General features: G+C 40.1%; 5 protein-coding genes across 11 annotated transcripts; 2 read left to right on the top strand and 3 right to left on the bottom strand.

Moving 5' to 3' along the window:
* Positions 1-2,473: 2,473 nt before the first annotated feature.
* LOC117785724 (glycogen debranching enzyme) lies at positions 2,474-11,934 on the top strand. 4 transcript variants are annotated; one of them, XM_034623932.1, is made up of 8 exons: positions 2,474-2,609; positions 5,464-5,804; positions 5,860-6,217; positions 6,804-8,207; positions 8,269-9,124; positions 9,181-9,358; positions 10,154-10,323; positions 10,382-11,934. In XM_034623932.1, the coding sequence occupies exons 2-8, from the start codon at positions 5,473-5,475 to the stop codon at positions 11,698-11,700; spliced, it is 4,617 nt and encodes a 1,538-aa protein (XP_034479823.1). In that variant the 5' UTR covers positions 2,474-2,609; positions 5,464-5,472; the 3' UTR covers positions 11,701-11,934. The 4 variants fall into 4 exon arrangements, with proteins under 4 accessions (XP_034479823.1, XP_034479822.1, XP_034479821.1 ...); XM_034623931.1 differs by having other exon boundaries at positions 2,474-2,644; XM_034623930.1 differs by lacking the exon at positions 2,474-2,609 and adding an exon at positions 3,946-4,168.
* LOC117785727 lies at positions 11,809-12,451 on the bottom strand. Its single transcript, XM_034623935.1, has 2 exons — positions 12,281-12,451; positions 11,809-12,225 (listed from the first exon to the last, which is right to left on the bottom strand). Exons 1-2 carry the CDS (start codon positions 12,377-12,379, stop codon positions 11,959-11,961), a joined length of 366 nt encoding a protein of 121 aa, XP_034479826.1. The 5' UTR covers positions 12,380-12,451; the 3' UTR covers positions 11,809-11,958.
* A 302-nt stretch (positions 12,452-12,753) lies between these two features.
* LOC117785726 (putative sodium-coupled neutral amino acid transporter 10) lies at positions 12,754-16,224 on the bottom strand. Its single transcript, XM_034623934.1, has 5 exons — positions 15,972-16,224; positions 15,188-15,902; positions 14,979-15,127; positions 14,781-14,917; positions 12,754-14,714 (listed from the first exon to the last, which is right to left on the bottom strand). The coding sequence occupies exons 2-5, from the start codon at positions 15,799-15,801 to the stop codon at positions 12,978-12,980; spliced, it is 2,637 nt and encodes an 878-aa protein (XP_034479825.1). The 5' UTR covers positions 15,802-15,902; positions 15,972-16,224; the 3' UTR covers positions 12,754-12,977.
* Positions 16,225-16,788: 564 nt separating this feature from the next.
* Positions 16,789-17,736, top strand: LOC117783108 (40S ribosomal protein S15). The gene is made up of 4 exons (XM_034620308.1): positions 16,789-16,851; positions 17,051-17,139; positions 17,218-17,440; positions 17,504-17,736. Exons 1-4 carry the CDS (start codon positions 16,843-16,845, stop codon positions 17,627-17,629), a joined length of 447 nt encoding a protein of 148 aa, XP_034476199.1. The 5' UTR covers positions 16,789-16,842; the 3' UTR covers positions 17,630-17,736.
* A 44-nt stretch (positions 17,737-17,780) lies between these two features.
* Positions 17,781-23,163, bottom strand: LOC117783106 (serine/threonine-protein kinase meng-po). 4 transcript variants are annotated; one of them, XM_034620304.1, is made up of 9 exons: positions 22,648-23,163; positions 21,901-22,083; positions 20,395-20,656; positions 20,237-20,336; positions 19,564-19,746; positions 19,340-19,511; positions 18,964-19,281; positions 18,551-18,899; positions 17,865-18,058 (listed from the first exon to the last, which is right to left on the bottom strand). In XM_034620304.1, exons 2-9 carry the CDS (start codon positions 21,955-21,957, stop codon positions 17,865-17,867), a joined length of 1,635 nt encoding a protein of 544 aa, XP_034476195.1. In that variant the 5' UTR covers positions 21,958-22,083; positions 22,648-23,163. The 4 variants fall into 4 exon arrangements, with proteins under 4 accessions (XP_034476198.1, XP_034476195.1, XP_034476196.1 ...); XM_034620305.1 differs by having other exon boundaries at positions 22,883-23,163; XM_034620306.1 differs by having other exon boundaries at positions 22,988-23,163.
* Between the last annotated feature and the right edge of the window lie 263 nt (positions 23,164-23,426).

The following is a 23,426-nucleotide window of genomic DNA, read 5'->3' as shown; positions in this document are numbered from 1 at the left end:
TACGAAGGTGTCAACCGATACCATCCGAACCATATCATTTCGTTCCGCATCACCGTAACATAGATTAGTCTATGGTTCCATCGTACTCCGGGATTACGCCGCACTCTGAGCGATTATTGGCCACCTATCGTGCTACATAAGACATCGGAGGCGCGAATCCCGGATACGAGGGAATTTGCATTTATAGCAATTTATTATCATCTTTTTTTTTTTATTTGGGCGCCATATTGTTACGAACTGGTTGTTACTCGGTGGGCCGCGCCGACTAGCTCATCGGAACTATTCACGGGTGTGGTTCCAACCCTGGCCCGCAGTTCGCACAATCGATAAATCATCGCTAAACTGCCGCTGCAGCTCAATTACCATCGCTATCGACAAAAGAAAACAAACAACGCAAAAGGAACGACGGCGACGAAAACTGCAACAATAAATACAACAGGTACGTAAAATTACATTACAAACAGAAAACAACACTAATCCTTCTTCCGTTCGAACAGGGACCATTTGCTGGACCCGGGCGTACCCTCCCTTCCTGAGACGGCATGCATTCCTCGTCTCCCATATGTTGGCCACCCGAACGGGCCAATCTCAGCCTGCGTTGGACATCTCGCTTCCCCTCCCCTTGCACAAAAAAACTTAGCCGGACATCATCTTCATTCTCATGGCAAATATAATTTCAATCTCTTAATTTCTATTGACATTTGGACTAATTTTAATATTTTGTATTTACAGTTTTCTTGACGACATTAAAACGGCAACAATGAAGAGACAAATAAACAGACAGACCAGGAACACAACGATGTTGCCACCAAAGGCAAGATGCTGGAGCGGAGACGCCGCGGAATGATCGCAATAAATATGTATAGATATATATATGTGTGAATTGGTAAGTGTTTTTAATTCATGTGTAATAAGTTTTGTAATATATTGTGTTGTAGTTTAGTAAATGTAATATTTATCGCTTAATTGCTACCTTGCCTACCTAAAGAGCTCTCTGGGTGGGTAAAGGGGCGAATATTATTTGTGCTTGTATATATATATATGTAAATATACAATATCTAGTGAATATTGTTGTGTTTTTAAATTGTTATAGTATCGTGTTGTTCCTAAACTGTTGTTTTAAAATTTTACAGATTTTTATTTTTGTTTACTTTACTTTACTTTAAGTTTTAATTTTACTTTAATATTTATATTTTACTTTAAATTTTTATTATTTTTTACTTTACTTAAAATTTTATTATGTTTTACTTTACTTGAATTTTTAATTTTATTTACTTTAAACAAATTGTATTGTAGATTCAACTTAGTTTTACTTTAATTTTAATGCATTATAATTTATGATTTTGTTTTGTTCGATTTATTTCTTTTTTTGTATGACGTTCGATTTTCTTTTTTATGACAATAAACATTAACACATTTTGATTAAAACAATTGTGAAAATGTATTTCCTGGGGCGGCACAGGGACAGGAAGATACTTTCTTGCAGCTCTTCACAGTAAAACAAGGTTGCCAACGATGTGGCGGAGTAATTGGAAACGACTCACTCGGGTCTGCCTGGATGAGACTTCTGCTGATTCGAAGACGGGTGCGAAGCTTCCCCCACTGATGCTGGAGCTGGAACGTGGTCCAACGCTGCTGACGTCAGACGCCCTCCGCGTCGACTGGCAACCGATGTCCCTCACACGCAGCAGGCAATTTGGAGCACAGCTCGCCGAAGGTGATTAATTAAATCAGCACACGGTCGCGGGAACAGATTCTAATGGCACGGGAGCGTAGAATGTGATCTAACGCTGCTCAACGTGCGGACAAACTTTTTGACTCCCGACAACAAAAAAAATTGCAACCTTTGCTGACCGCTGGCAAAATCGAACTCCCGTCCGCATGTTCTGCAGCAACGTGGTTTGATGAAAATTTGCCAATTCCCTTTTTGTCCTATTCATCCCACCGTTGCTGCAGTTTGAGTCTAATTTGACTCAATTGCATCGAGGGGCATGAAGGGGTAGTGCATATGGGCTGTCTCGTTTTGGAGTTGCTACCTATCCCTGTCTAGCAGAACATCTGGAGTTGCCACTCCCCCCACAGACTACTCGCCGCATTTGACGATATCACCTATCGATAACTAGGTGAGCGACCCCCCCCCTAGAGTCTATCCAGCTGGCACAAACGATAGGCGATAAATACATAACATGCAATAACATTAAACTTTGCAGCTGCAAAAAATAAAAGGGCGCAAAATAATGAGAGATTATTTGTTATTAACTAAATTGCAAGAGAGACATTGTTGGTGTTATTCTTGCTTAACATGACTGTAAGTAAATGGTCAAACTATTCATACCAAATTGTTGCTTCTTGTAAAAAGTGACATCAAACTTCATCTATGAATTCATAGCTCGTATCAATGGGCACACATACATGCAAATTCCATGTTACATACATACATACATAAGTTACCAGAATACTATGAAAACCAAACACATGGGAGCACAGCTGATTTTTGTTTACCAGCAACGAGGGTGCGACATTCTAAAGCCGGAGCAGCTGATGAGCGCACGAAAACTTGAAAGGTCACCTTGAGCTCAATAAAAAAGAATTGAGAAATTTATTTGCTGGTAAAGTTTGATTCAGCGGCAGTTCATAGTTTATGGTGAAAAAAATTATTTAAAATATTATAGTGACTTATTAATTTAGTTGCGTATGAAAATATTAAAGAATAAATAGAAATAAACGAAGTGTGTACACATTTGAGCCAAAAAATATGCGAGTGCAATCAAAAGAATGTTATCTAAGTGTTTATAAGAAATAGCATAAATAATACGAACACATGCTAGTATTTTGAGGTTCATTATCGACTGATAATGCAGCGTTAACGGCACAAGTTCAAAGAAATACTTCAAAAATCGTAGACTCGTTAACTCATGCATTTGTTTTAATAAGTACATATTCATATGTATTTATAAAGTATGTATGCGCATATGTATGTAAATAAGTATGTAGGTCAACGGACGCAATGAATTTGTGTCTATTATTAAGCTTTTGACCAAAGTGTTTATTTAGGAATAATCTTTAACGAAAAATAATATAAACAAACAAAAAGAATTTTTGGCAAGCGTATTAATGAGAAGCTGAAAATGATTTTTTGCAAAACTGTAATAATAGTAGAAAGTACGTAATAGAGAAGTGAGAAGAGTGTGCAAGCTAAAGTTAAAACAGTTGGTGTAATAAAATTGAAACCGGCATTATCTAACGAACTTTTCTACTTCGAAACGTAAACTTTGTATGCCAGCCCAGAGTGGAAGTAATAAGGTGAAGCCAAGAGAGCGAACGCTCTCTCGTTTGACAGCGAATGTGAAAACAGAACAAAGAAGGATATCTTTTGAAAATCTTCTCTTTCTATCACACGTGCTCTTGACCTTACCTTTTAATTGCACCATGTGCAAGCAATGCAACAAATGCATGGACGCCGTTAAAATACTTTAGAAAATTGCGAGAGCAATCTCCAATTTGTGCTAAAGCTTTTGCATGTTATTAGGAAAATACACACACATGCCTTAAGTTAATTATTAAGCTCACTTAGAATATGCACTTGTTTGATTTATTTTCAAAAATATAAGTATCATTAGTTGTAAATGCTTCATTAACGATTAACAGCTGCTGAGCTTAAGTAACAAAGGAAAACAGAGCAAAGCCGAGCGGCCGGCAGTTAATTAACAAACGACTAAATAAAGAAACGCTTCAATTGCATCTAGAGCTTTACACGACCTCAAGCGTGATCAAATTAAAAATGCTATTAGAAGGCTTCAAGTGGCTCCTTAACATCCTAATGGGCTATCAGTTCTTTCGTTGGCTCATCAATTTCTATGAACAAGTAACTACGGAACCGACAAATGACGGGATGCAAAGAGTGCAAAGTTTTGATAAGCAGCAGCTGGCACAGGTGAATGCTCAACTTGAAGAAGAAGCAACAGCTGTGTCGGCCTGCCTAACGGTGTCGAAGTCGGTATCGGTGCCAAGCGAGATTAGTGCAAATGAGAAGCTTAGTGCCACAGCAAGCATGGGGAATGCAGGCAGCAGCAACCACGGCCGCAACAGCAGCCGCCGTCGCAGTAGCAGCAGCAGCAGCAGCACCAACAGCAGCCGCAACAAATCATTACAAAAACACCACAGTGAGGTATGATCACAATCACTGATTGTCTGAAAAAATTATGTCGTAAATAAGTAAATGCATACAATACATATGTATATGCTAATCAATATATTACACATATATACGAGTATATACCATGTATGTATGTGTGTGCATATTTATATGATTGTAGTGCAAAAAGCATAGCACAGACTTAATTCAAAGGGGCAACGAGTGACAAGTGAATACTTCAGTCTGTGCCGTGTGCTCCTCGTGTTCTAATAAATAAACTACACGAAATCGATTAAGCTCTATAAATTACATACTTCCACTGTGGTGTTGTAACTGATTTTGCTTGTGAGTCTGTGTGTGAGTGTGTGTGTGTGCGTATCTCTAATCTCTTATTGTTATCGCTAAACCTATCTTGACTAAAAATAGAATGGCGCCAACGCAAGTTGCAGTTTAGAAAAATCCTTTTGATTATATAAAACCATCTTAAATTTTTTTTAAAGCTATGCTCAGTAATTAGTATTTAAAAATTATTATTATTTTAATTTAGTAACCTTTAATTTTATTTGCTTTACCAATTCAGAAAAATACTTTTGAATATATAAAACAAATGTCCTTAAGCAAATGCTCAGTAATTAAGAGTATAAGTATTCATCTATTATTATGATTCTAATTTAATAACTTTTTATTGTTTATTTTCGCAATTTGGAAAAGTCCTTTCGATATTATAAAACAATCTTAAGTGTTCTTAATAGCAGTTAAAAGTAGCAGAATTTAAAAATGGTTATTATTAATTTATTAATTGATCATTCTGGTTGTGGCTGCCTGTATACCCTGTAAAATACAAAGGGTCTATTAACTTTGTGCGTAACAGGCAAAAGTAAACGTGGAAGATTCCATAAAAAAAATTAAAATATAATGTCTGTCAGTTCAAATGATAAAAAGATCTCAGAGATTGTAAAAGTTAGAGTCCCCTAATTCGAGATGTAGGTTTATAAGCAGATCAAGTTCGTTTTAAAAAATTGGCAAGCCTTCTTCCGCCCTGGAGAATTTAAAAAACGAGTAACAATAGCATTTTTGAAGTACAGGGTCTTTCATAGTCGGGATCTTTTAACTGCAGCCTCTCCTACTGGTTATTGTTTGATTTCGCTTTTATTTATTGGGGTGACATTGAGAACGAATTGAATTGAAGTGAATCGAATTGAATCAAAATCAAATTGATTGCCTCGTGGCATATCTGTGTGCTCATCTATGTATACATACAAACATCTCTTATGTACATAGCTATGTCTGTACATAGCTCAGTTTCAAAGCATTTGAATTCCTTGCAGATTTTGACAATGAGCAAGGATACGGAAGCGCACAGCATTCCCATAGCGGAGGGCACAAATGCCGAGCATGTGCTCTATCGCTTGAAACGTGGCTCCAAGCTATGTGTTCATCCGGATGTCTCTTTGCTGGGCCGCAAGATTCGGCTGCTCACCAATTATCCTGCCGAGGGTAAGAAGTTTGTGCGCACGGAATATCGTGTCCTGGGATGGCAACTCAAGGATGGCAAGCAGGTTACATCCGTGGAGCATCCGGAAGTGCATGTGGTGGACACAGATCTCTACAGCGAGTTGCTGTTGAATATGTCGGGCACATTTCGTTTCTACTTTACCTTTGCCGATCGGTAAGACCATTTAAGTTGACTTCTTTTCCTGAAAATAATTCCATTTTCATTGCAGTGATGGAGAAACAAGTGATTCACCTGATGGCGCTTTGTATGTGCAGGTGGAGCCCACCTTACATGTGGGTCCAGTGGGTGCCCAGAAGGTAATTCCCCTTAATTCGGTGCGCTGCCAAACGGTGATGACCAAACTGCTGGGTCCACTCCACACCTGGGAGGCTAAACTACGCGTGGCCAAGGAATCTGGCTATAATGTCATTCACTTTACGCCCATTCAAGAGCTGGGAGGATCACGTTCTGGTTACTCGCTACGTGATCAGCTTCGTGTCAGCTCGAATTTCGCTGCAAAGAAGGGCGACAAGGTCACTTTCGAGGATGTTGAGAAAGTTGTCAAGAAATGCCGACAGGAATGGGGCGTAAGTAATCCATTGAATTTATCTTTATACCCTTGCAGAGGGTATTTAATTTTGTAACAAAATGTGTATCCCTTAAAGGGATGCTTGTCATAAAGTATTTATATTCCTGGTCAGGATGACGAGCTAAGTCGATATATGTCCGTCCGTCTGTGCGTCAAATTTAATAGGAACTCACAGTTTTTGAGCAATCTTTTTGAAACTTGGTATAGGTTTGTATTCTTACCGCAGGTAGTATGTCGGAATCGATCACTATACCATATCTTATAATTGTATTGACCAAATTTGGTTAAAAACTAACTACTTCGTATATCGTTTAGTGGCCATAGGCACGATCGGTCGAAATTTAAACTTTAATATGAGAAACTTTGTTGTTTCTTATCTACAGTAATCTTACAGATTGTATTTATACATACTGATTAAGTTTAGTTAAAATTGGATTGCTTTCGTCACTAGCGCGGACTGCCGTTTGCAGTTATAGAAGAGACCGGTCGAAAATTGAATACAGAACTCTGCAAGGGTATTTGATCTAATTGAATCAAAGCTATCTTTTCCTTCTTATTGTAATTCTCCTTATTCCCATCCTTAGGTCGCTTCCATTTGCGATATTGTGCTGAATCACACGGCAAATGAATCGGAGTGGCTGGTGAAGCATCCGGATGCCACGTATTCCTGTGCCACCTGCCCCTATTTGCGTCCCGCTTTCCTGCTCGACGCTGCATTTGCATTATGCGGCGCAGATATTGCCGCTGGCAGTTTGGAGCATGTGGGAGTGCCTCAGATCATCGATCAGGAATGCCATTTGGAAGCTTTAAAATACCAATTGCATACGACTTATCTGTCCAAGGTCAATATTCACGAGCTGTATCAGTGCAATGTCATGAAGTATGTGAATGAGTTCATGTCGCAGGTGCGCAACCGTAAGCCGCCCCAGAATGTGGCAAAGCAATCGCGTTTCAACGAGATCAAGCTGATACAGGATCCGGAATATCGACGCTTGGGTAGCACCATTGATTTCGAGTTGGCATTGGAGGTCTTTAATGCTTTCCATGGCGACTGTTTCGATGAGGAGTCGCGATTCCGCAAATGTGCCGAGACACTGCGTCAACATCTCGAAGCCCTCAATGATGCTGTGCGCGAGGAGATAAAGGGATACCTCAACTATTCCATTAACAATTGCCTGGCCGGCGTGAGATACGATCGCGTCCAGGCAGATGGACCGCGTGTGCGTGAAATCTCCATAAAGCATTCCGTGTTCATGACGTACTTTACACATACGGGCACGGAGGGTAAATCTCTGCTGGAGATTGAGCAGGATATGTACGGGAAGGCGGGTGCATTCTTCATGGCCCACAATGGCTGGGTCATGGGCTCCAGCGATCCCCTGCTGGACTTTGCCGAGGAGCAACCCAGTCGTGCCAATGTCTATCTTAAGCGGGAGCTCATCGCTTGGGGCGACAGTGTCAAGCTGAGATTCGGCAAGCGACCGGAGGACAGTCCATATTTGTGGCAACACATGACCGAGTATGTGGAGACAACCGCTCGCATTTTCGACGGTGTCCGTCTGGACAACTGCCACTCGACGCCGTTGCATGTGGCCGAGTATCTGCTGGATGCGGCACGCAAAATCAATCCCGAGTTGTATGTCGTCGCCGAGCTCTTCACCAACTCCGATGGCACTGACAATGTCTTTGTGAATCGTCTGGGCATTACTTCGTTGATTCGGGAAGCACTTTCTGCTTGGGATTCCCATGAGCAGGGTCGTCTGGTATATCGTTATGGTGGCTCTCCCGTCGGTGGCTTCTATGCGAATCCAATCCGCGATGTGGCTCCGTGCGTGGCACATGCTCTCTTCATGGACCTGACGCACGACAATCCTTCAGCCGTGGAGAAACGTTCGGTCTACGATCTGCTGCCCTCCTCCGCCTTGGTGTCCATGGCATGTTGCGCCACAGGCAGCAATCGAGGCTACGATGAGCTCGTGCCACATCATGTAAGTTGAAATGTATTATATTATATCTATAGTTATTTAATCTTTTCTATTTCCCTTGCAGATTCATGTGGTCGACGAGGAACGCGCTTATCAGGAATGGGGCAAGGGTGTTGACTTTAAGACGGGCATTGTGGCCGCCAAGCGTGCTCTGAATATTCTACATGGCCAGCTGGCGGAGGAAGGTTTCAGCCAGGTGTATGTGGATCAAATGGACCCCAATGTGGTTGCTGTGACACGTCATTCACCCACCACCCACCAGACGGTTATTCTGGTGGCACATACCGCTTTTGGTTATCCAAGTCCCAACGCTGGAGCAACTAATGTGCGTCCGCTGCGATTCGAGGGTGTGCTGGACGAGATTATACTCGAGGCAAATCTGACCATGAAGAGCGACAAGCCGTTTGACCGTCCAGCGCCCTTTAAGAAGGACGAGCATGTCATCAACGGCTTTACACAGTTCCAATTGTCCCTGCAGGAGCACATACCACTCAGCAAGTCCCAAGTGTTTGAAACGAGCTCCTATGTGGATGGCAACAACACGCAGCTCAACTTTGCCAATCTCCGACCCGGCACAGTGGTTGCCATCCGGGTTTCCATGCATGCATCTGCCCGCAACAGTTTCGATCGTCTGCAGAAAATAACGAATGTACTGCGAGTTGAATCTGGTTCGCAGTGTGCGGATCTGCAGGCGATTGTCTCCAAGTTGGATTTACCTGCACTGAGTCGCGCTCTCTTCTGCTGCGATCAGGAGGAACGTGACTTGGGATTGGGTGGCTCCGCCTATGATATTCCCAACTTTGGTCCCATTGTCTATTGCGGCCTGCAAGGATTTGTTTCACTGCTAACGGAGATCTCACCACGCGATGATTTGGGACATCCATTGTGCAACAATCTGCGTGATGGCAACTGGATGATGGGTGAGCAGTAGAAGCATGCAAAGCTATAAGAATGAATTAATATCAATTCTTTTTAGATTACATTGCGGATCGCCTGAACAACTTTGAGGACTTGAAACCGCTTTCTGTCTGGTTGAAGGCAACCTTTGAGCCGCTGAAGAATGTGCCACGCTACCTCGTACCTTGTTACTTTGATGCCATTGTGAGCGGAGTTTACAGTGTACTCGTTAATCAGGTTAATCAATTGATGCCCAGGTGAGTTGATAACTCAATAAATTTAATAATTAAATAATACCAATACAGAATCATCAGTTCAAATAAAAAACCCTTTCAAAACCAGCTAAGTTAATGAGAAAATTCTAAATTTTTACTGGAATAAATAATATTAAATTAATTTAAATTCTTTTTTTTTGATATGAAAATAGGAAATCTAAACACAATTTGTTTTAACAAAATAAAAATGATCACTTTAAAAAATGAAACCCCTTCAAAATTTGCTAAATGACTGAAAAAATTTCACATATTCGATTTTTGGCTAGGATTTCTTTACTAATTAAGTTAAACTCTTTTTTTGTTATGAATAAAAAAATATTATAGGAAATCTAAATGCAAATTGTAAAGTAAATTTTTTTTGACAAAACAAAAATATTAAATATATTATTTAGGAATGTGAAATACATTATTGGTTCTTAGAGAAATATAAATAAGAGAAATTTCATTGGGTTAAGTAGTTTCAAATAATAGAAAAACAGTTGTGTGCATTTTTCATGCCACTTTCTTTTGATTATAATGGGGAAGTTATGATTATGACTAAGTACAGAATATGATTATTTTATTTATTATGATTTTAAAATACTATATATCAGCTTAATCATGAATATTCTGCAATCTATCTTAATTTTTTGTTGGTAAGCAAGTTCCATTTTATTATTAGTTTTTTTTTCTGGTTTTTGCAGACGGTTTATATACATCCTTATCAAGTAGTTACCCTATTTTTTTCAAGTTACCTCAATATTTTTCTGGTATTTATGTATTCATATTTATTTTCAGCTTTATTCGAGATGGTCACCACTTTAGCCAAGCTCTGGCGCTCTCAACGCTGCAGTTTCTGGCCGTCTGCAAGTCTGCCAATCTGCCTGGATTTAGTCCAGCCATTAGCCCACCAAAGCCGCCCCAGCAATGTGTTACATTGTCTGCCGGTCTGCCCCACTTCTCCACCGGTAAGTATTCGCAATCTCCGACTGACTATTTGTAAAGCAATCCGTATATGTTTCTCAGGTTATATGCGCTGTTGGGGACGTGACACGTTCATTGCCCTGCGTGGCACAATGCTGTTGACAGGCAGATTCCATGAGGCACGTTTCATCATTCTCGGCTTTGCAGCTGCCATGCGTCATGGCCTGATACCGAATCTGTTGGACAATGGAAGCAAGCCACGTCTCAATTGCCGCGATGCGGTTTGGTGGTGGTTGCACAGCATTAAACAGTACGTCGAGGAGGCACCCAAGGGCGGGGATATTCTCAAGGATAAGGTGTCGCGTATATTCCCCTACGATGATTCGGAGCCTCATGCGCCGGGCGCCTTTGATCAGTTGCTCTATGACGTCATGCAGGAGGCATTGCAGGTGCACTTCCAAGGATTGCAGTATCGCGAACGGAATGCAGGCCACGAGATTGATGCTCACATGGTGGATCAGGGATTTAACAATCACATTGGCGTGCATCCCGAAACTGGCTTCGTTTTTGGCGGCAACAGCGCCAATTGCGGCACCTGGATGGACAAAATGGGCTCGTCCGAGAAGGCGGGCAACAAGGGACGTCCCAGCACACCACGGGATGGTTCCGCCGTAGAGTTAATTGGTTTGCAATACGCCGTGCTGCGATTTATGCAGGGACTCGGCGAGCGTCAAGTGATTCCCTACGGAGGCGTGGAACGCAAGGGTCCTTCGGGAGAGAAGACAAAGTGGACGTACAAGGAATGGGCAGATCGCATACAGAAGAACTTTGAGCAGAATTTCTTTGTCAAGGACACGGATACCACATCGGTGGCCAACAAGAAGGGCATCTACAAGGACAGCGTTGGTGCCACCCAGGATTGGACGGACTTTCAGCTGCGTTGCAACTTCCCCATAACATTGACAGTTGCGCCGGACTTATGCAACCCACAAAACGCCTGGCGTGCTCTGGAGCTGGCCAAAAAGCATCTGCTGGGACCTCTGGGCATGAAGACATTGGATCCCGACGATTGGAACTATAGAGCCAACTATGATAACTCCAACGATTCGACAGATTGCACTGTGGCCCATGGCGCCAACTATCATCAGGGACCCGAGTGGGTTTGGCCCATTGGTTTTTATCTGCGAGCACGCCTAATCTTTGCCAGAAAGTGCGGCTTCCTTGATGTGGTCATTGCCGAAACGTGGGCCATACTGCGTGCCCATCTTCGCGAGCTGCAGACATCCCATTGGCGTGGTCTGCCCGAGTTGACCAACGATAATGGCAGCTACTGCAGTGACTCCTGCCGCACCCAAGCCTGGAGCATAGGCACTGTCCTGGAGGTGCTCAACGATCTGCATGCCTTGGGCGCCGATAAATAGGCCAATTAACTTCACATATATTCAACGAATCTCTCGACTGCAGAGATATATAATTATACACTTAACTAAATTAACCAAGATAAAAGGAAAACAAAAACAACCTCATTATTGGTAGATGCTACAAAGAATTTGGTTTAATGATTCAATTAATGGGCGTAACCATAAAGTTATTTGTTCAATTTGTTACCAAAGTTGTTGATCATCCCATGCTCTATTAAAGTTCTTTAATCTCTACCTGTTGTTTGCCTTCATATCGGTCTAGGAAAAATAACTATTCCTGGCCAGTCGCATGCACGACGTTTTTGGCGGACAAATCGGCCCACTATTCTTAACAGTTATATCTAGCAGGGAAACAGGACGGATTAATTCCGGTTCTTTGCCAACGGGTTTGTCTTCCAGTTTTAATTGTTCTGTCTCTTTGGGGTTATCTGGTAAATGTATATTTATCACACCTGCAGCGGACTCCCATTGTTGATCTCCTTTCTCGACAGAAGCCTCGCATTTTCCACTTGTGCTTTCCTCCAACTTTCAAATAATTATTCCGATTTAATATTAAATCTTTATAAGAGACCTAACTTACGCTTTGGCATCTCTTGAAGACTTCGACAGCTGCGGAGCACGTCAACTCATAGGCGCCATGCAGGACGATCTTTTGTACGACATCCAAAACAATGGACATGCTTGTGCTTCCACTCTAAATGACAATGACAAGATGTACAAATTTTGAAAAAAAACAAAAATCTAATATTTACATACGTTAAAAGCAAAGCATCATAATTATAAAACTACAGATTATGAATATATAATATGTTTTATATATTTATTCATGTATGTTATAAATAATAAAGGCACTTCTCTCTTAGAGCTGCTCAGATAGTTAAATCAAAATAAATTAAGTGGAAAAGAAGACAGGGATTATAGAGGAACTACACTATACCTAGGTCTGAAAGTCATCTTCGGTTGTTACTTATTGTTTCTGTAGTCTACAACTGCTTAAAATACTTAATTTTTTTAGCTGCTTAAAATATAGTATATATAACTTCTAGTCAAGCATTCTTGAGTACAGATTTTTCATTGGGTTTTATTTACATAGTTAATAGGAATTGTTAACTTGAAGTATATCGACGCATCTTTGCCTCAGCCTATATAAATACATTATCATCAGTAGAACTAAGCTAAAACTATATGTACATAAAGCTTATTTGCCCTGTGAGCGGTACGTATAAATATTTATATGTATGTATAAGTATTTACATAATATTCTGGAATAGGTAAACTTAAATTTCATCAAGTTTAATGTTCAACTGCGGGGACGGCGTAGTCGTCGTCGAAGTCGTGTCTTCACCCTCATCCTTAATGGATTTCAGTTCTCTTCCCATATTTTCTATCTGCAAACCAAGACTGATTCCCGGTCCGCTGTTTACTTCATTAATCTTGGGCTCAGGAAGGCAGTTCTCGTTGCCATCTGCATCGCGTTTAACGCGGATCATGGGCTGGGCAGTCGTAATCTGCTGCTCCTTAAGTTGCAGCAATTCCCGTCGAATGGCTTCGACATTGACGGCGTCGCTTGATTTGTTAGCCGGCAAGTCAGCCGGCAATAAGGTACTGTTAGTTTTCATCCGAGTAGCATTGGCCAGGAGCACAAGTGGCAGTGGCAATCGTTGGGCTAATGATGGCACAACATCAGCTGATATATTTTTTAGCAACTCCCCTGTTTTATAAGAGAGCGGCTCAAAAACTCCAGCATGTGCCTCCTGCTCCTCACGTGCGTGTGCATTTTCCGTAAGCATTTCCATCAATGAAACTGGTTTACGTTCTTTAACTGTGTTGTTAACTTGTTGAGGTTGAGGTTGTATTTGTGGTTGAGATTCTTGTTGTGCTTGTGGTTGCGTTTGCTCTACCTTTTTTAGTTGCTCATCTTGACGGTTGGTTTCCTTGACTTTATTCAAAGCTTCAGCGAGCTCATTAACTGCTAAAGGTTTTGGATTATCCGGGTTTTGATTTGCCAATTCATCATTTAGCTTGTCCACACTGCGTTCCAGCAACTTTACTGTGTTTTCATTCTGTGGCTTTTGTTTCGCCAACTCTACATTTAATTCATCCACAGTACGTTCCAAGAGCTGCATTTTCTCTTTCAGTTCCTTTTGTGATACTCGCAGCTCATCTGCATTTCTTTTATTATCCTTTTGCTCCTCAGCTGTAATTTCCTCCTCCTTTTTAATGGCAGCACCATCGATCGTTTGTTGTGCAGCCGCTGCCAATAAGGGAGGCGTCTTGGGCTTTTCTGCAGCTTCTGCAGCTGCCGCAACAAAATCTTTAGGTTTGTCAAGTGTCAAGTTTTTCTTCTCAATTGTCGCCGTTTCTTCCTTTTCCTCTGCTTTAGCCTCCACTTTTGGTAAGTTCTCTGCTTTGTCTAAGGGTGGTTCGTTTTTCATGTCCAGGGAATGGGATTCGTCTACGGGTAACGGGGGCATCGGTGGGTTATCCGAAGAAGCGCTTACAATATTTGGCTTTTCAACAATCTTTATGCTATCTACGTTAAGTTCACGTTTGCCGTCTTCAAGCTTTTCTAATACTTCTTTAACTACAGCATCGTTGGGTTCTTTCACTAAATGTTTAAGTATTTCAGAGTTCTTTAGATCTAAGGCTGGCGGTGGTTTTTCGTTGGGTATTAGAGGTGTTATCACTTGCACTCCATCAAACTGTGGTCCCGAACTCTGTGCATCAATCGCATTCAGATTCGCATATGTGCCCAGTATCATGAGGCAAAATCCGCTTACAAATACAAATTGTGCCAAAGTGCGCTCCGTTGACTCTTTTTTGATGATTTTCCGAAAACTCGAGGCTGGGAACATTATGCAAATAGCTACGCCAATTGTGGATCCCACCAAGCCAATAATCAGTTCAACCGAGGGAATCACCAGAGCCACACACAGCGAGAAGATTACGATAAAGAGCGTTATCAATCGAAAGCGACGCTCTGGAATATAGCTGGTGTTTTCCGTGTGTCCTTGCTGTGTTACAAAATCAAGCAAATGGTTAATGTTAGTTCTGGTATAATTTACAAATTTTCCTCTAACCTTTCTGTAGAGCAGGGAGTAAATGCTTGCTCGACACGGGAATATGACCAGGGGAAAGCTGAATGCAATCGAAAGCACAAATCCAATTTTAATGATGTCACTGCCAAACGAAGGCGACAAATTAACCAAGATATTGCCTGAGAATGGAATGTTGTATTAATATTAGCAACACTTGCATATATGTAAGTATCATTTTACCGGAAAAGCTGTGCTGGCAGAAGGCCACATATCCAAAGAAACCAACAGCTATATAAACTAACGTACAAATCCAGGTGGCATTGCGAACAATGGCATTAAGTTTTTCCAGACTCTGGTTATTAATGCTGCCAAAGACCTCAAAAAGTTGCCTGCAATTTAATTTGTAAGTTTAAAGTATATGTCAATCATATCGCATTAAGATTACTTACATTTGACAGGATAAGGCCATGCTGAAGATGGGCAAACACTGTAAAACTCCAGCTGGTTCCCAGTAGAGGACCTTCTCTGTCCAATCGTTGGCGACAATATGCGACTCGGACTCAAGTACAATCTTTAACATGAGGCACACATAGAATCCAATGGAAGCGGTGCACACAGCCGATAAACTGTCCACATTACGTAGCATACCCAGTGGCACAATACAGCAGATAGTAATTGCTATCATAACCACTGTACGTAGGTGATTGTGTTCTGCGATATCCAACGAAAATAGCTTAGAGACAATTTGTGGGCCCAAGTCGCCGACGACCACAAAGTATGTGATACATGTGCCGATAAGGTAACCAATTATACAGAGTTCTGCCAATAGTTTGCCGGATGTACCGAATGCGTGAAGACCAAGAAGTTCGAAACTCTTGCGACGTGTCAGCAGCGAAGTTTTGATGAGATAGTGACAACATATGCGAGTAATCCAATTGCTTAGCACAAGCAATACAATCGAGAGTATGATGCCGCACTTTTGAAAGCAGAAAGGCATCGCCAAAATGCCGACGCCAATAATGCTGTTCGCAAGCGTCATAACATGACCCGAATAAGAGAACATGATGCAATGCTACTTTCACCTGATGACGGATGAGTTAAGCCGAAATTTGTCAATATCGCAGCAGGGCAGACCCTCTTCTTCCGTATGTGAGCTAGCAATAACTGAAACACAACAAAGAGATAGCTAGCTGTAGCTATTGTAATCAGAAGGGTAGTCAATCAGTCACTTACCTCTTATCTCTGTATAGAAGTCGCCACACTTGTGAAAGCAATAACAAATAACTGAAATTAAAGGCGGTTTGGCGTTTGATTTGATAGGCTTACATTGAGCAAGCGAATACTATTTTAAAATACATTAAATACTATAATAGGTAAAAATTGCATTTGTTTGCTGTTCACATTTCCGCAGTCTTTTAAAACATATTTTTGGTAACGTCAGCATTGTTTAGATTGAGCTCAATTGTTGTTGTTGTTTCGTTTACTTCAGAACAGTTACAAATGGATGTAGGGCTGCCAACTTTTTAGAGGAGAAAATAGTGCAAGCCAACAACGAAAAATAGCGAAAACAACAAACTGGCAGCCCTTAACCCAAAAACGGTGTGGCAGCCTTGAATCCCAGAAAAAATACCGTTACCGAACGTCTATTACTATTATATTTTATATTTTGTTATACTTACCAACATTTCCAAAATCTTAATATTTTTTAATCAATCTGTTCTGATCTATCTGTTTTAAAAAAAAAATAATTTTGAAGCAAGAATTTTGAAAATACTGAAGTACTGAGCGTATTTCACAGCTGATTTGCTAGGGTGGAAGCGTGAGAAAGATTCTGGCGCGACTGACGAATTTGTAGAAATATTCCAAAGGAAATCAAACTTTCGTCGAAAACGTAATTAGAAGCACAATATTATTCCGCACATTTTTATGTTAAAATTCATGTTCTGCCGCATTTTTGTGCTCACTATCCAAGTACATCACTAGTTTCAGCCAGTGTATCCATAAAATGATAAAAAAAACTAATCAGGTGGCAGCGCTAATTTTGTGAATGGTGGCAACGCTACGGTCTCTGATTCTTTCCGTTCCGTAGACTGCAATCGTCAAGATGGCCGATGTAATTTTTATTTAAAAATCTAAAAAAATATTAAGCATCTATGTGCAGAATTACTAAACTTTATCATATTTACATTGTCCAATATTCTGCGCATGCATGCAAATGTTATTTTAGAGTTTCAAGTGCAATATAGCATTAAAAAGTGTACACAGATTGTGCTAATCAATACCCCTTATATTTTTTGTATTGTTGCAAACAGCAAGTTGATGAAACTCTTAAGAAGAAGCGTACCTTCAAGAAGTTCACCTACCGTGGTGTGGACTTGGATCAGTTGTTGGATATGCCCAAGTAAGTAAATTGAAATGCGACTCCCAGCGGCGTCCCAAACTAACCTCATTGTTGTCTTTCCCTTTCTCGCGCGAACAGCAACCAGCTGGTCGAGCTGATGCACAGCCGTGCCCGCAGGCGTTTCTCGCGCGGTCTGAAGCGCAAGCCGATGGCTCTGATCAAGAAGCTGCGCAAGGCCAAGAAGGAGGCTCCTCCAAATGAGAAGCCAGAGATCGTCAAGACTCATCTGAGGAACATGATCATTGTGCCCGAGATGACCGGCTCCATCATTGGCGTTTACAATGGCAAAGACTTCGGCCAGGTAAGCAATTGAACGAATTATCAACGCAACTGGAACTATTGTACGAAAGTCATCATTTAACAGGTTGAAGTTAAGCCAGAAATGATTGGACACTATTTGGGCGAATTCGCGTTGACCTACAAACCCGTGAAGCACGGTAGGCCCGGTATTGGTGCCACCCACAGCTCGCGTTTTATTCCCCTCAAGTAAGCGGCAATGTCTGCAGCAGAGTCGTCGCCTACATGTTGTGTGTGGATTGCGGCTTGTTTTTGGATTTTTACGCATAATAAAGGAAACGTAATTTTTTAAGAACGTAATGCAGCCTTTCAATAACCAAACTAAAGAGGAAAACAACAAATGCTTAACAAATTTACGTTTAAAATTTATTGGAACTTGCAAATTGTATATATCGTATTGGATTTATGTGTATGCATCTCAAGAGGAGCTATCTGCGCTTTCGCACGCTGTTGCTGTTACTGTTGGTGACCACAACACGATCGTAGGCCGTGTCCTTCATGTTCGATTCACGTGCTCCATTGTAAACCATTTGTCGCGCAGTGCTATGGGGATGATGTGGATGGTGTGTGGTGGACATCATCGGGTCGTTCACATCGGCAGATCCATACGCGCTGTCTTTGACTTGAGAATCATTGTGGGAGCGATTAAAATAATTCGACTGGACGTTGGCAGGTGGCACAGTAGATGCTACTGGATTAGATAGCACTGGGAGTTGAGCAAGCGATTGGAAGGCATTAGTTAAGCCCATAAAAGTCACCGTTTTACTTTGATTAGTTCTGTTGACTAGATTGTTATTACCACTCGTGAAGAAGGCACTGCCATTGGGCGCATTGCTGATCTGCAAAGGTTGCAGGCTTTGGTTATTGGTGTTAAAAGCGGTGTAGGAGTTGGCGTTGTCAATGGCCGGCATGCTGGTGAACATGGCCGCCTGCAGCGAGTCGGACTTGGAGCGCTGAAGAATACTCTTGGTGGCGCCTCTGGTGCCTACGGCGATGGAGTTCTTAGCAGGAGTGGAGGAGCGGGCGTCTTGTGGCACATCGAGTGAGGTTAGTAGGTTGCTGCTCTGTGACTGATTTAAAAAGCCGTCGACTTGCAGAAGTGGCTGACCCTTACCTAAGCGGTTCAGCTCCATTTCCATAGAATTATAAATGGTCAAATTGCTGGCCAGCATATCCTGCCTAGAGCCCAGAGTAAGCAAACTATCTGCATTGTTGAGCGTCGATGATGACGCCAGGTTAACGGACTTGGATGAGTGCAAGGCCATTCCCATTTCGCTGGGTCCTTGCTGCAGTGCGCCCGTGCGAGGATCAAAGTGTTTCTGTGTGGCATCTTTCAGTGTACTCTTAATCTCTTTGGATTTCTCCAGCTGCTGTGGCTGCCGTATTGAGGAAATGTGACCCGGCATAGGCTCGCGTGAGATTGACGATGTTGGCGATGCCGAATTAGTCTCCTCGTTCTCTTCCTGTTAACACAAATCAGAATTAATGAATTACACTTGGAAAAGGGTACAATTATGGGGAACTTACTTCATCCTCCTCTGTTATGATAGACGACTCGATCCAGTCTTTTATGCGATTCTTCTTGAGCTGACGATCTACATTAGTTTCAATTCCGCAATCGGCCAATGTGTAAAGCAGGCGATTCTTCTCGTCCGGGCTGCTGTGAAAGGAATACATAGAAGGACACAGTTCGTCTGTCTCATATTCGGCCATTTCCTTCTCCGCCGTCTTGGCCAACCAGCGATCATCCATGAACTTTGTCAAATCTCCCAAGCCCTTTGGTCGGTTGCCACTTCGCGGCTCCAGAAAGCGTTTAAACATTCGCTGCGCTCGGGAGGTCAACAACTGCAAATTATTATAAATAATTAATATTTTAATTACATATAATTAAGTTGTATAGTACCTTGAAAAGTTTGGGTGTACGTCGCAGTGGCATCATCATTATACTCCCTTGCCAGACCATATAGCGCATATAGCGAGGATCCTCCGAACAAGCCTTTTGCCAGGGCAAACATCCTGTCAGGCAAACGAATATTACGATACCAAATTGCCAAACGTCGTGACTGGGATCGGCCCTTCAAAGATGAATTTGTATATCTGTTTTGGTCTAAAATTCCTGCAACTTACTTGTAGGTGCCTTCGGGCTTAACTTCTAATACTTCTGGTGGACTGTAGGGCAACCATTCATTGCGCCGTTCCACTGCGGTACCAGTTTGGAAAGACTCGCCAAAATCACAAAGTTTGATGCGTTGAAAGTCCGAACGATATATGAGCACATTATCTAGTTTGATATCGCGATGCACTATGTCTCTATAAGAAAAGTGAGGTTAAGCTGGTTACTTTTTTGAACAAGCTGAATAAAAAGTAAAGCGTATTATATTTTCATATCTACGGATTTTAGAACTACATAAATATATCATTATCAAAAGTAATTATAATTTTTTTAATATATATGCAAGTATATATATTTCTTAATTACTCATTACTTTGCCCCATGGAAAAATGTTACTATAATAATATATAATACAGTTTTTGAATTCATTTAATAGAAACTTTCAATAAATTTTTTTTTTTAATATGTCCTCGTTTTTTGCATAAGTTCTTTTACTTATTTTGAAGAAATCTTAATTTAAACAAAATATTTTTTTCTGCAATGTTAGTTAACAAGTGAAAGTTTGAAATGGTTATTCTATTCGAAATTAGGGAAACAATAAAAATTTCACATATCCTAGGTAAATTTTATTTCTTACAAAAATTGGCTTTTCCGTTACTTTTCTAAATGATAAGCAACGCTACTTACTTTGAATGCATGTAATCTATGGCGGATGCCAACTGCTTAGCCACGCGTTTGCTGTAGACTTCCCCTACGCCCGTCTCAGTTACATTTGAAGTAAGATCACCTGCATTATACATAGACAATAAGTGAATTGAGATTTATCAATCAGATAGTGCACTTACCCAGTGGTGCATATTCCTGGGTGAATACATAAAAACCAGCCGTCTCAAAGGCCACATCGTAGGTGGTTACAATATGCCGATGCACGCCCAAATGGAGTCCATAATGAAATTCGCGATAGAAATCACGTAATGTCACATATGGCTTAGGAACCGCCTTCAGTACCATTTCAGTTTGAGATCCGCGATGCTCGACCAGCAATATCTTTCCAAACCATCCTTCACCCACAATTTGAATGATATCAAACTCATCCACTAGTTGTATCTAAATCAGGGAATAAGTCATTAATAAATAATTAATTTTGTCGACATGTGCATACTGATTGATGGTTCTGCCCCAAAATATTGTGAACAGTTTAATAATTACCCAATTATATGTTCACCCGGCCAGACATATTTAATATTACTCTATTTTTGATATAATGCCCAGTCGCCGTTTGTAGCCCAATAAAATGAGTTTTTTTCTTCTTTATTTACGGTAGCGTTAACTATTAGCTCAGAGAAGAGAATGTTGGCCTTATGCCAATCAGAATGATCTTAAACTAAACGACTGACCGAAGTTTAAATACGCTATAAATATTAAAAAACTAAATTTACTTCGCATAACGTAATGATTATATACTCACAAATCTGTTTAGTTTACACAATTAGTTAATCTTTTTTTGATTTCAAATTTTATATAGAATTCTTTGGAATTTCGTTTATAAACTGAGAGATCTTAAGTCTTACTGTATTTTTACGCATTAACGGAATTATTTTTGTTTATTTCTTGAATGAAATAACATAATATGATAACCGTCACGAGAACAAACATATAATACTAATTAATATTAAAAACTTGAAATACTCTTTGTGAAAGAGTATCAAAAGTATGTTATACGTTGTGCAACGTCCCCATTGAGATTGTCTGCATTTGAGTAGAGTCCACAAATCCATGTCTAACAGAAAAACCTTTTGATCTTTAAGATAAAAGATTAGGATCGGACTACTATGCGTCTTTTTCTGTATATTAAGCGTAAATATAATTTTGTATTATTAAAATCAGAATAAGGTCTAGAAAGGTCTTTTTAGCATTTACAGAAAAATATATTAATTATATTACTTTATTTTTATAGTCCAAAATTCTCATTCATCGAACTGTTTTCTTCTGAAATGAGCTCATTATAGACAGTTCAAAAATGTATTCTTTTTGAGAATTGGAATTGCATGTGTTCTAATTTCCAACATGTACATGTAAATACTTCCAGGTCATTAAATCATGATATTGTGCAGATTTCCAAGAAACATTTTCCTCCATGTATTTGAATATTGTTAAGTGAATATGTGAAATTCGCAAAATTCACTTTTATTATGACGAATTTGTAGCTATATCTGTGCGGGAGGTCGATTATTTATACCAATTCCGAGATACACATGCCATTTTGATGATTTTGAGTTGTTTTATTGACTTACAATACGTATACTACGTCTGATATGTTTAATATAAACACAGTGTAAACATTTATTTACCTTCTCCAATTCGAATTCTCGAATTTTGTGTATGTGCCCTCGTGGTCTTTTAGACATTTTTGTTGACGATTTGCAGTTGAATTTGCGTTTTACATGTGTTTAATTTCGCGAATAATATTTAGAATGTTTCTCAGGAGTGTTTGTTTCAATCAGTTAACTCACATCAGATTTTGTTTTATATCACTAAAGAAAATAGAAAAGCGAATTGCGATTAAATGTGTATTTTTGTTTCCCGTATTAACAACAACGGCAGCAACGCTGTTGTAAATATTTATAGCGGCTGCACAAAGGCAATCAGTATATATTTACAAATGTACACATATGTACGTATGTATTTGCATGCTTTGTATCTTTGTGGGCCTGATTTACATGTGCTGGTATGTATCTTTTTTCGTGCTTGCTGCAGGTTAAAAAAATTATAAGATAAATATCTTTGCATCTTTGGTGTTGTCAGGCAGTATTGTATTTTCAGTGCTGGTTCACTTCCTGGAAAATGGGCGGCAAATGGGCTAAATAAATTAATGCAATTTTATAACCCTTTTATTTTGAAACGCATCTTCAGAGTTTTTTTTCTGTTGGCATCCCAAAAATACAATTGCTATTTTGCATTAAGTGCCAATCGGCTTAAGTTCAATGTTGTGTAAATATATTTAGTTTAGCGCTTCTTGTTGTTGTCAAACAAATATTTAATTGAACCGTCTAGCTGTCTGCACACACAAACACTCACTCACACAAATACACACTCACATGTAAAGCTTGCAAATATGCGAATAGTATTTTGTTTAGTTCTGACTGTGTTTTGTCTAGGTTTTTGCTTTTGTGAAATTCGCCTCAATTCTTTTCAATTCTTTATTTATTTTGTGTGTTTTGTGTGTTTCTTGCCTACACTTTTGCATATTATCAACAGCGAAATTAAAAATAATGCTTTTTGCCTCTTATATAAAAACATAAACCGACACAATCAAAAATCTATTTCACTGACATTTGAATTCTCAACACTCTCCGTTAATTTTCTGTTATTTACTATATACGTGTAGCAGTTACTGTCACTCTTATTGTCACTTTTATTCGAGGCAGCTGCAGTTACATCTGTATTTGTTGCATATAGGTTTCACTATCACATTGATTGTTTCTCTTTTTTTCAAATCTTTTGAGGTGCGTTGCACTGTTCAATATGCGTTTTCTTAGTTCTGCATAATTCGTGGCCGCATTCGATGAAAGTCCGTTGCCAACTGCTCTCAGCTCTCGACTCTCGCGGTTTTTGTCGTTGGCCAGGAAAACTGTATTGAAAATGTTTAAAAAAAGACATTTTGTTTACGCTGTTTTCATTTCAATTCTACGTGTGCGAGAATTTCCGAAATATTTTAAAGTTTCTCGAAACATATTTGAGAGCTTTGCGAGAGCAAAATGAATCTAGAGAGCGGAGGCATAAATAGTTCTCTTACCGCTATGTATGTATTCGATGATCTTGCAAAACTTTAATATAATTGTATATCAAAGTGTTACACATAGAAAATATACATATT

Source organism: Drosophila innubila (genome assembly GCF_004354385.1).
Source record: "Drosophila innubila isolate TH190305 chromosome 2R unlocalized genomic scaffold, UK_Dinn_1.0 1_C_2R, whole genome shotgun sequence".
Lineage (NCBI taxonomy): Eukaryota > Metazoa > Arthropoda > Insecta > Diptera > Drosophilidae > Drosophila > Drosophila innubila.
The sequence above is the reverse complement of the archived record's forward strand: the minus strand, read 5'-3'. Positions and strand labels throughout refer to the sequence as shown.